This window comes from Epinephelus moara, chromosome 1, assembly GCF_006386435.1.
Source record: "Epinephelus moara isolate mb chromosome 1, YSFRI_EMoa_1.0, whole genome shotgun sequence".
In the NCBI taxonomy this organism is placed as follows: domain Eukaryota; kingdom Metazoa; phylum Chordata; class Actinopteri; order Perciformes; family Serranidae; genus Epinephelus; species Epinephelus moara.
Genome location: NC_065506.1, coordinates 36,993,716 through 37,005,279, shown reverse-complemented (window position 1 = coordinate 37,005,279; position 11,564 = coordinate 36,993,716). Strand labels below are relative to the sequence as shown.

General features: G+C 42.8%; 2 protein-coding genes across 2 annotated transcripts; both read right to left on the bottom strand.

Moving 5' to 3' along the window:
* Positions 1-1,175: 1,175 nt before the first annotated feature.
* Positions 1,176-2,644, bottom strand: c1h15orf48 (chromosome 1 C15orf48 homolog). Its single transcript, XM_050052039.1, has 5 exons — positions 2,547-2,644; positions 2,383-2,442; positions 2,159-2,247; positions 1,944-2,004; positions 1,176-1,636 (listed from the first exon to the last, which is right to left on the bottom strand). The coding sequence occupies exons 2-5, from the start codon at positions 2,419-2,421 to the stop codon at positions 1,568-1,570; spliced, it is 258 nt and encodes an 85-aa protein (XP_049907996.1). The 5' UTR covers positions 2,422-2,442; positions 2,547-2,644; the 3' UTR covers positions 1,176-1,567.
* A 147-nt stretch (positions 2,645-2,791) lies between these two features.
* Positions 2,792-10,264, bottom strand: spata5l1 (spermatogenesis associated 5-like 1). Its single transcript, XM_050052028.1, has 11 exons — positions 10,121-10,264; positions 9,295-9,910; positions 9,007-9,192; positions 7,423-7,707; positions 7,151-7,336; positions 5,180-5,338; positions 4,819-5,028; positions 4,495-4,722; positions 4,242-4,376; positions 3,408-3,533; positions 2,792-3,090 (listed from the first exon to the last, which is right to left on the bottom strand). Exons 2-11 carry the CDS (start codon positions 9,883-9,885, stop codon positions 2,953-2,955), a joined length of 2,244 nt encoding a protein of 747 aa, XP_049907985.1. The 5' UTR covers positions 9,886-9,910; positions 10,121-10,264; the 3' UTR covers positions 2,792-2,952.
* Positions 10,265-11,564: the final 1,300 nt, after the last annotated feature.

Genomic DNA, 11,564 nt, shown 5'->3' with positions numbered 1-11,564 from the left:
CTCTCATCAGTCCTGCTGCCAATCAGCCTGCTCACCTGAAAGCCATCTATTAATCAACCCCAGAAGGACAAATACCCCGGCTCTGCACTGCAGTCTTTGCCAGGTCGTTTAGTCTACCTTGTGGTGTTAACTACGGCTTATTTGTTGCTTTTTTTTTTCCTCTTCTTTTTTTTTTTTGCCGAAACCTGTTAGCCTGTCACACCAGCCTGCCAACCTGTTCCCAGCCCTGCTCAGCCTGCCTGCCCTGTTTCTCCTGAGTGCCACTTTAAACTGAACAGCTGTCTGAGTCACGCTTTTGGGTCCAGCTCTCTTTGTACTAAACAATTGTACAAAAGCAGAAAACCATGATGGAGATGGGTTTGCCTTTTTGAGGGCATATATAGAAAATTGCACAATTTTTCATTTAACGCGAGTTCTTTGAACACAGGTGTGTTTCCAGGTGGCAATCAGGCCCCTTGGGGTGGCTAGGGTTAGGGTGCAACCACACTGCCTGCACTGTCTATATTTACACCCCTGCTCCCGTTTAAGAAACATTTCACTAGTGAGTATCTTCAGCGCCTGTCGAGTGCATGTGGGATCAACTCAGACTGAACTACAGTGCTCGTGTTCATCATAAATGAGTAACATGTTAGAAAGTGCTATCATGTAGCTCATTTGTTTTTATAGTTTTGGGACAACATTACAAAATACCCAGGCGTGAATAAAAAATTATGATGGCTGAATTGTAGCCGTTTCCATTTTAGGATCATGTTATCATGAATAGTGGCACACTGGCACACGTGAACACAGTGGGTCCATTGTTAATGTTAGTGGTAACGCCTGTGGCACAGAGCAGTGAGCTAGCTTTGGCTGCACAGATAATATTTCTTATCAGGATGAAGTCAGTGTTAGTTTTGGTGTTTTCACAGGACTTGTTGACAAAAAGGAAAATATAGAGTATCACCTTACTTTTCCTTGTGTTATGTTTTGCTATGTAGGGTATTTACAATTTTCAGCACTGCATTTATGGTTCAAACACTTTTTGTGAGGCAGATAAAGCTAAGAGGAGATATTACTATTTGCTCTGTAATACAAACCACAATATTTTAAGTATCTACAGACAGGAATACAAATAATCCTGCAGAAAAATGTGTTGAATTTTGAGAACAAAAGCAACACTGACAAAGACAGTTGAATATGTTTACAACAATAATTTATTGACACTGTACAGTACTTCACTTACAGAGTTTACATTCTATGTCTTTTATATTTAGACACTCTTCACAACTTCATTAACAGCAATTAAACACCACAGCTTATCAGTGTAAATGTTGCTCCCTATCTGTGATCACAGCTAGTTAGTCTTTTACACTTCATGGCAGCACGGCTACCTGTTATGACAGTTTTCTACAGTTATGGATGGATGTCCAGAGCCGGGTGAAACCCCACCAGTGGAGCAGAAGCATTTCCGCACACTGACTGTCAAAGCATCCTAGTTTGTGCGGAAAGGATTCTGTTAGACTGATGGGGGGGCAGGCAGGTTGGTTGGTCACACTGTGGATCTTTCAGGCAGATGCCTGCCTTTTATTTACTTGGTGAGATTCTTCACCAGCTCCAGCTCCTGCACTGGTTTCCACTGCTGATTGATGGTGATGAGCTGCAGCAAAATGCCAGATAGAAAAATTAGGTTTCACATGACGTATTTGCACGTTACATCAACTAAAAGTGACATGTCACACGAGTAGCGTGTACCAACATGTATTGTAACATAAACACCATCAATCTTTTGTCACAACAGCAGGCGGATACCAATTTGATAACATTTCCTCCTCAGTGACTCAGCAGTTTGCAGCTGCGCACTCCCAGATTCTGCTCATATCTCAGTGCCAAGACATAAAAAAGCTTATCAAGCTCATTAAAAACTATACATGGATTATAAAATGTTGCATAATCTTAGATGTTACCTTTTGAGGTTTTGATGGGTCCACTCTCTCCCATGGTTCTGGGTTTCTGGTCTTATTCAAACTAAAAACAATGAATGAAAATGTTGCATCACTTGAGGCTGATAGAAGTCAGGTTCAAGTATGAGAACAGGTGTAGAGTTCAGTGCAATTTAAAGCACTTTATTAGAGTGGAATTTAAGTTTATCGAAATTAGAAAAAAGTGCAATAACACTCACATAACATCAGGTTTAGTAAACAGAAAGTAGATTGCAGCAGAGGTTGCTCCTGTTGCAGCAAAAGCCATGAACCCTATGAGAGGGATCAACTGAAACACACATGTAAAAATGAGTTTTAAATAAGCACCATAATATAAACATACATATAATATCCTACATGGGCTACAAATTCAATAACCAGACAACACAAAATAACTTTGAACATCATAAAAATGACGTCTCACCTCCTTTTTCTTCCTCAACATTTGGAAAAACCCAACCATTTTTGCGAATGTCTCAAGTACCTAAAAGAGAAATGGATCACATTTCCACTCAACAATGAGTCCGATGGTCCATTCAGTAAATTAAAGTCAACAAGTCACAGAGGCAGCTGTGTGGAAGGTCTCACCTGTTGTTGCCGAGAAGTCCTTAACGCCTCTCAGCTCAGCATCCTGTGAGGCTGTCTGATGTAGGCTGGATGAGGGGTTAGTACGAGGTGAAAGGCACGTAGACAGACACAGCTTCCTCTGCTCAACTGCACCAGTGGAGTTCAATTCGTCCACACATCTAATTTGATGATCAATAAATTTTGAGTGTGGAGCCCCCTCTTGTGGCCACATTTGAAAACTGAAGGTCAGTTGCTGGACGATGTTTTGGAGCACAGATCTCAGACATTGTAAGATTTTAAGTGCTTGTCAGTGACAGAAAACACAAGAAAATACCAGGAAACAGGGTCAGGTTATACCTTTACCTTTTTTTTTTATTTCAAAGCATATTTGGTGTAATAATACAAGTCAAAGGACATATCTGCTTTGTCATCTGGGAGGTGTTTGATATGCACGGATCTGCTGGGCAGTGAGAGAGGGGCTCATTTTGCTGAGGGACCGGAGGAAGTGTGTGTGTTCGATGACAGACGCCTCCATGTTTTCATCTTGTAGTGCCAACAGAGCTGCCTGGAAACAAAAAAAACACATTTCAATTAATTTATGTAGCACAATTCATACCCAAAGGCAACCCACAGTGTTTTACAGATTAGTCAAGTTCATTGTAGCCCAATTACTCGGCATGCCTCAAAAGGCTGTGCAAATAGTAACTTCAATTTAATTTCAATTTCAAGATCTGTAAAGTCCAATATCACAAATCACAATTAGCCTCAGAGGACTTTACAGCATATGACATCCCTCTGTCCTTGGACTGTCACAGCGAATAAGTAAAAACTCCCCTATAAAATGGTAGAAACCTATTTTTGAAAATGTGGCCTTCACATTACCTCTTTACACAGGTTTTCCAGGTCAGCTCCAGAGTAAAGCTCGGTCTTTGCTGCCAGGTCCTCCAGACACACATCAGCACCCACAGGCATCGACTGTGTGGACACCTTCAGGATGCAGAGACGAGCCTAGACACAAGGACATCCAAGGTAAGTTAAAGGTTAGTGAATCAAAGATACGCCAATACAAAAAGGCACAACTATCTTTTAAATCGGTTCTCTCTGATGATCAAAGAGGTGCCCACTCATTTTGAGTTGTACTGGATGTACAGTAATAGACTGAGATGACTTTTCTCACATTTTTTGGGATTAAACTACAGGTTTATAGGGAGAAGGTTAAAAAAGGGAAATAGGAGAATCCTGAACTTGGAACCACATTAGTTGATTTTGAGCAAAGCATATCTACGGGGGGGTGGAGAAAAATAAATAATACATGCTCAGAGCACTTATGTTAATAGCCCGAGAAATTATTACAATGAACTGGATTAACCCCGACCCTCCTACCCTGGATCAACAGACCTTAACACTTGAGGCTGCGATCTGTTTTTAAAAACATAACCACGATACTGCATCTCCAGATGGACATGTATTTAGACAGATGGTCTTCTATTATTTTGTACTTTGATGCTAAAAGTATGTTTAACCTGCCTTATATCTTCTTACTATTGTGTGTTTTTTCTTATACCAGTGTGATTTGTGTGTGGACAGTTGCGTGAGAATTACTGTCGAGGAACTTGTTTTAATAAATATTAAAAAGAAAAAAAAAATGCCTCTAAAAATATCATACAAGATTTCTGTATGACTTCAGATTTAATTTCCTTTGGACAAACAGCTTACCTGCTGGTCAGGTGGTGGGACATAGATGATGTGGTCCAGCCTGCCAGGTCTGAGGAGGGCACTGTCTAAGCAGTCAGGTCGGTTTGTAGCAGCTACAACCATCACCTCTTTGTTGCATACTTCCTGGCAGTCCAACTGTCAGAGAGCAAAAACAGGTTACAGCATAAAGTGTTGATGTATTCACCTCATTACGATCAAATGTGGTGTTAATAGATGTAGTGACAGCCTCAAACATGTTTCCGTAACATCTGACCTTTTCCTGCGTCTGCTTCTCCTCCATTCCCTCCGCCTGGAGGATCTTCTCTGTCCCTCTCCTCTCCAGCGTCTTCAGGCCGACCCCATCCATCTCATTTAGGAGCACAGACAGGAGGCGGGTCTGAACGCTGTTCGGTGTCTGACTGTTTGACCGCGAGCCAATCAGAGAGTCAATCTCATCAAGGAACAGGATGCAGGGAGCACAGGCGCGGGCCTGACGAAACAGCTACGCATGGACAGACAGGTGAAGACGTTTATTGATTAAACAGAAGGATAAGAACACAGCAGCCACTGATAAGTGTTATTGCAGAAAAGAAAGTACCAGCGCTAAAGCCTTCTCTGAGTCTCCCACATAGGGAGAGTAGAGGTCAGCACCACTGACAGACAGGAAGGCACAGTGAGACGAGCTGGCTGCGGCCTTGACGAGTGTAGTCTTTGCACATCCTGGAGGTCCGTAGAGCAGCACGCCACGGGGTCGACACAGACCCAGACGAACAAACGCCTCGGGGTATAACATCGGCCACTCGATACTCTTTGATGTTCAGACAGGAGAGAGGAAGGATGGAAGGAAGAGAGAATCTATGAAGTATTTTTTTCTGTATCAGTCTTGATCGGTAAACATGTTCAGATGACGACTCTTTGTGGTTTACATTGCTATAATTCAAACACTGCTGCACAGTCACCTGTCTTAGCTTGAGTTTGACCTCATCCAGGCCTCCTATCTGCTCCCATGACACCGGAGAGAGCTCCGTCCTGCCCAGGCTGCTCCGCAGGCAGGAGGGACGCACCACCTTCAGGGCCTCCTGGAAGTGTTTCATACCCACCGCCTGCTCTCCTGAATCCTGCAGATAACACAACACAAGGAAAAAAAAGCAATCATGACTTTGAGGAATCAACGCTCTAAAGCCATTATAGCAGCTTTTACACTTAAATTACAATTTACTTTATTTTATAAGGATGACTCATGCAGACTGTGTGAAAGGACGCAGACTGTGCATCTTTGCTGTGACACATTTGCTTATTCAGCTTGACTAGGTGTTTCTAGAAGCTTGCTATGTTTGATTTTATGTATCAACAAACTTTTATATGTATGTATGTATGAAAATTTTGAGCAATGTGTTGGGTGTTGGGTTGTGGTGAGGATCAAAACAAACAGAACACCAGCACTCACAGATAAACTTACTTATTTACATAGCATATTTGCATAGCTTATTTGCAAAGCAAAGCATGGAGGTAAAAAGCCCAAGACAAATTTCCCTCTCTGTTGGACAATATCTTAATTTTGACAATAATCTAATCAGTATTCTTTAGTGTCAAGTCAGGATCACCATTAGTTGTTACCGCTGTAACGACTACTCTTCCTGCGGTCCACACCAAAAACAAGACAAAATATTAAAATATGACATCGTAGACAATGTCAATACAACCCATGACCCAGGCTCACAGAATTATATGTACTGCATGTACTGCATGTACTAAATGTGACTGCACAAAACATGGTTGTACACTGAGGCATCACCCAAGTGAGCGCTACGAATATGCATAACCTTCACAAACATCACATCATATGCTGGTAAAACAGATTGTTTTTTTTGATAGTTGCTGTTCGTACTGGTCATCGGTAAGGGTAGCATAAAGCTTTCCATGCAGGCATGTCTGGGTTCATGATGTTGTCTATCAGTACCGTGAGTTATCTTTGAATAAAGGTGGGTAGGTTTTCTTAAGGCACAGATATTTCCTCAAATTTTTCCTACTCCTTCTCCACCCTCATCCATGACAGGCTGGCACGCACCCCCTCCACACTGTTCCTCATAGAGCAGTGAGGGACAATACTAATATCAATACTATCAATACTAATTTCCAGGGTGTCCTGGGGAAATATATGTCAAACAAACAATAAGCAAAATGCATCTTTAGCAATGCAATCCAACTGTGTGTCAGTGCAAACCACATTTTGTGAACTGTAGCATAAATGCAAGTGCATCTTTTTAGTGGAGGACCAGATCGACTTTATGGTACACATACAGCACAACACATTTCCTAGATCGCTGATTTGACTGTGCCAAATCAGATAAGAATAAACTCAAACTAGCATTAATGAGTGGAAGAGGCAAAGGAGGAAAAGGACTCAGTATAGGAGGCGCTAAGCGTCACTGTAAAGCTCTCAGTGATAACATCTGGGAATCACCGAGCCGTCTGGCTCACAGTGAAGCATATCTCTGGTCCAAGGAGACCCACGGTGTGTTCAAGGTCTTCCTAAAGAATGTTATCTGTGATGCCATCACTTACACCGAGCACACCAAGAGGAAGACTGTGACTGCCATGGATGTAGTTTATGCTCTGAAGAGGCAGGGATGCACTCTGTATGGCTCGGTGGTTAAATACAAACAACTCACTACTTTTAATACGCGTACACAAGTTGGGTTGCCACAAAGCCACCATAGTACTCTTCTCAAGCTTAAAAGCTGAGCACTTATGTGATTTTTTCCTGTTGAGCCCACATATAAAATCAAATATAAGTGAAGCGACAAAATACGATCCTGAGTCATATGAGACCTACTGTGTGAAATACAATACAATCTGAATATATCCTGACAGAAGGTACTACATGTATCTCTTTTATTTATGAAATGTTGCTTGATTGCTGTATTTACCTTTGAGTTTTCCCGTATAGCGAGCATGGCAGCCTCTCTGCACAGGGCGCTGAGGTCCGCTCCTACATATCCTGTGGTTCTCTGTGCCAGCTCAGCTAAGTCCACACTGGGACACACCGGCATCCTCTCACACAGAACACACAAGATGGCTTTTCTTTGCTGCAAGGTGGGAGCTCCGATGATAACCTGAACGAGAGACGTAAAAATTCAGGGCCTCAAAGATGTTTTTACATTTGTCATTATGTATTGAGTTATATATGTCTGATCTGCACCTCTCTGTCAAATCTTCCAGGCCTGCGCAGTGCCGGGTCTAAGCTGTCCGGCCGGTTGGTGGCTCCGATGATGAGGAAGCGATCGGACTGATTCATTCCGTCCATCAGTGTGAGGAGCTGAGCAACCAAGCGGTTCTCTGGTGCCGACGAGCCGGTCCTCCTTGGACACAGAGAGTCTAACTCATCTAAGAACAGCACACACGGACCCTCTTCAGCTGCAGATTGAGCCCGCTCAAACACAGCACGCAACTTCTCCTCACTCTCACCCGGCCGTGATCCCACCACCTGAAACAATTATTTACAATTATTATTTATGATATACAGTAATATTAAAAAGCTGTATTGATACAAAAATGTGGCCACACAGTGCTTTACAATATAAAAAGTAAGTAAATGTGTTTATGTTAAATGTAAAATGATAGTGTCCCAGCTTGGTTGAATTTGGATCTGTAATGGTTGAAGCCGCTAAAGTAGTGTAGTCATTTTAATCAATCTCAGTCTATCATCCAAAATGTACAACATCAACAGATCTCTGGTACAACTCCTTGTAGCACGTAATGCAAAAAATGCCAAACAAAAAAACAGGGTCACATTAAGATACTTGAAAATGTGAGGATGGACTGCTTTCAAGGAAAACTGACTTTCCAACAGCCAGAAATGGACAAATCTTCTTGTTATTTGTTCTGGGACAGATGTTCTGCTGTGACAGTAGATGATTAAACACAATGATGACAGGTGTTAAATCACATATAGTGATATAACAATATATCTGCTTGTTTATGATATTCTGGTACTCTCCTGCCTCTGAATTAGGGTAGGCTAATATAATGACCATATGAACCCTGAAACAGTATTAAAATGCCAACTGCCAGAGCTTTGGCCTTACCGAATGTTTAGCCTTTAAAGTCAAACTTCACCCACAACACGTCAATTTGTAAATCATGCTGTGTTACCTTGAATTCAGGGAGAAAACTCTGTTTTTCTTGCATGCCCTCACAAAAAGTGACGATTGTATTGAGTTACTACGTTTAACAACAGCAAAACTATATTAAAACATCTGTTTACAAACTCTCACACAACTTGTGCAGTATAATCCAAGTCTCATTTATCCAGCCGTATGCTCTATACTTCTCAAAGAGTTGCATTTTCACTAAAAACCTCAGTCTGGCTTTGAGGAGAGTATAGAAAAGTTTCACTTTAAGTTCAGTTTTTAGCAAAAATGCATGTGTTTGAGAAGTACTGAGCATACAGCTGGATAAATGACACTTGGATTATACAGCACGAGTTGTGTGAGAGTTTGTGACAAATTGATTTACAAATGGTCATTTATTGTGTGAAGTATTCCTTTAATATCTGTGGTTTTATGGGGCAACTGTAGGCAATGTTGCAAATAAAAAAGGAAAGGCTTTATGTCAATATTGTATTCAGAGGACTGTTGCCTCAGTGTAAGGAAGTGCCTTGAATAGTTTCAACAGTCTAACAACTTCTCAACTGAGATCAGACAATTTGCTACATCATAATAAACAAGGGTTTTTACAAAAATACAGTTACACATAAACAGACTGAAATGTTAAACATATTTACCTCTGGCCCTCTAACCACCACCAGGCTGGCTCCCACCTCCCCCACCACTCTGCGGACCAGCAGGGTCTTGCCCACACCTGGAGGCCCCACCAGGAGCACACCTCTGGGACATGACACACCAAGAGAGGTCAGGGTGTCTGGATAGAACAGAGGCAGCTGCAGCATCTCTCTCAAGGAGGCACTAACCTAAAATACAGTAAAACAAAAAACAAATTTAGGTGTCACATGGTGGGATTACACACTATGGATGAATACTTATAAATGTCATTACAGTAAATATATGCTGACCTCCTCCAGACCCCCCAGTGGTGGCACCTGCTGGCCCTGTAGATGACTCCTGTAATGCCGGACCGTCTGGATGCCAGTTATCTCCACACCAGTTTTTGAGGTGATTAATCCAGCACTGGCAGAGTCCAGATTGATGCTTTCAATAACAACATATCTAATCTCTGTATCAAAATCCTCCAGGTTTATCACATGCCCCTTGTGGACATATACACCTTTCAGCATGTCTTTCACAAGCTCATGAACAAGGCGAGGAGATGTGTGTCTCTTAAAATCAGCACTCTGGACCACCACAGTTATTCTGACACCTTTCAGTTTGGGGCAGGGCACAGGTGTGAGCTGTTCGGGGTCCAGGTGGAGATGAGCAGGTGGGTAAGGGATGAGACTGGGAGAGGAACACTTCAGGTCCATCTGCAGGAAGCCCTCTGCCAGGTCAGGCCGGGGCCAGGCGGTGCAGAGGCAGCTCCCCCCGGGGACTGACACCAGCAGAGGGGAGCCCAGACTCAGACCCAGCGCTGACATCAAGCCTGGACCCAGCCTGCATCTCTGAGAGCCCCGGTCTGATGGATCCACTGACAGCAGCCGCAGAGACATTATCGTCCTTCAGCGGTCTCACACACTGTCAGTAAAATAAAGAAATGTAAGCAGATACCGTTGTTTCTTCATTACAGTGCGACAAACAGACACAAAGCAGTGAAGCTCGTGCCATCACTTTAGCTACAGTGTAAACTTTAGCTAGGCTACATGCTGCTAACATTAGCTGCTAGCTACAACTTTATTCTTAGCTGCCATAAATACTTTTTAACAATAAACTGAGACCGTTACATACCAGATAATGTGTGACACCGGTGAATGGTGGCTAAAATACTTTAAGTGTCAGCGGTGCCGATTCATCAGGCCAACTAGTGTTTACAAAAATCCACGCGGCATTGATAGGAGATGGTCAACCAAAACATTTCCCTGCGCGAGACGAGACGTTGAGGCTGGTTTCCGTTTTATTTCCGCTTCCGCTTAGTTACAATTATTATGATTAAAAAAATAAATAATGAATATATATATATATATATATATATATATATATATATATATATATATATATATATATATATATATATATGTGTGTGTGTGTCATGTTTTTGTTTGACTTATCTCAGTATCTATTGATTGATTATTATTATTCCGTCCTTCTATCCATCAATTTCCAACCGCTTATCCGAAGCCAAGTCACGGGGGCAGCAGGCTGAGCAAAGTGTTCCAGACGTATCTCCCCAGCAACACTTTCCACCTCCTCCTGGGGGACCCCAAGGTGTTCCCAGGCCAGATGAGATATGTAATCCCTCCAGCATGTTCTGGGTCTGCCCCGGGGCCTCCTACCGCTTGGACATGCCCAGAACACCTCTAATGGAAGGCGTCCAGGAGGATCCTGATCAGATGCCTGAACCACCTCAACTGACTCCTTTCGACACAAAGGAGCAGCATCTCTACTCCGAGCTCCCTCCAGATGTCCAACCTTCTCACCCTATCTCTAAGGCTGAGCCCAGCCACCCCACGGAAGAAACTCATCCGGCCGCTTGTATCCGCAACCACATTCTTTTGGTCACTACCCAGAGCTCATGACCATAGGTGAGGGTTGGCACGTAGATAGACCAGTAAATTGAAAGCTTTGTCTTCCAACTCAGCTCTCTCTTAACCACAATGGTCTGCATTGCATCACTGCAGGTGTTGTGCCACTGCAGGTGTTGCGCCAAATCGCTGATCCATCTCATGCTCAATACTACTGTCACTCATGAACAAGACCCCCAGATCCTTGACCTTCCTAGCTTGGGTCAGTAACTCACTTGCTGTTATTTTTTTAATTTTGCTAACTGCTCAGTAAACTCTGTCTGGTACCTTACAATGAAGGGATTACTGAAGGGGCATATGTGGCACAGTCCCAGGGGCTCAAAGTATCAGGCCCCACCAAGAGAGACAGCTAAGTGTGAAGAGACTGTGGTTGGGGTGTGTACTGTCCTCGATAATGTTGTGGGCCTTCCTGATGACCCTGCTGTTATGAATGTCCTGAATGGAGGGGAAGGCTGCTCTGGAAATGAACTGTGCAGTTTTTATGACATGCTAGAGGGCCTTCCTGAGTAGTGCAGTTTACATACCACACTCTCAACTGTACAGCTGTAAAAGTTGCTGAGGATATTGGTTGGCATGCAAGGTTTCCTCAGATTTCTTAAGAAGTACAATCACTGCTGTGATTTCTTGATGATCTGTTGTATGTTGTGAGA

Coding starts and splice junctions, on each gene's coding strand:
- c1h15orf48 (XM_050052039.1), bottom strand. CDS start 2,421: ATGGTTGGGTTTTTCCAAATGTTGAGGAAGAAAAAGGAG. Junction 2,248..2,382: donor TGTTGAGGAAGAAAAAGGAG/GTGAGACGTCAT, acceptor TGTGTGTTTCAG/TTGATCCCTCTCATAGGGTT. Junction 2,005..2,158: donor TTTACTAAACCTGATGTTAT/GTGAGTGTTATT, acceptor CATTGTTTTTAG/TTTGAATAAGACCAGAAACC.
- spata5l1 (XM_050052028.1), bottom strand. CDS start 9,885: ATGTCTCTGCGGCTGCTGTCAGTGGATCCATCAGACCGGGGCTCTCAG. Junction 7,708..9,006: donor TGGTGGTTAGAGGGCCAGAG/GTAAATATGTTT, acceptor TAATTGTTTCAG/GTGGTGGGATCACGGCCGGG. Junction 5,029..5,179: donor TCAAACTCAAGCTAAGACAG/GTGACTGTGCAG, acceptor TGAACATCAAAG/AGTATCGAGTGGCCGATGTT.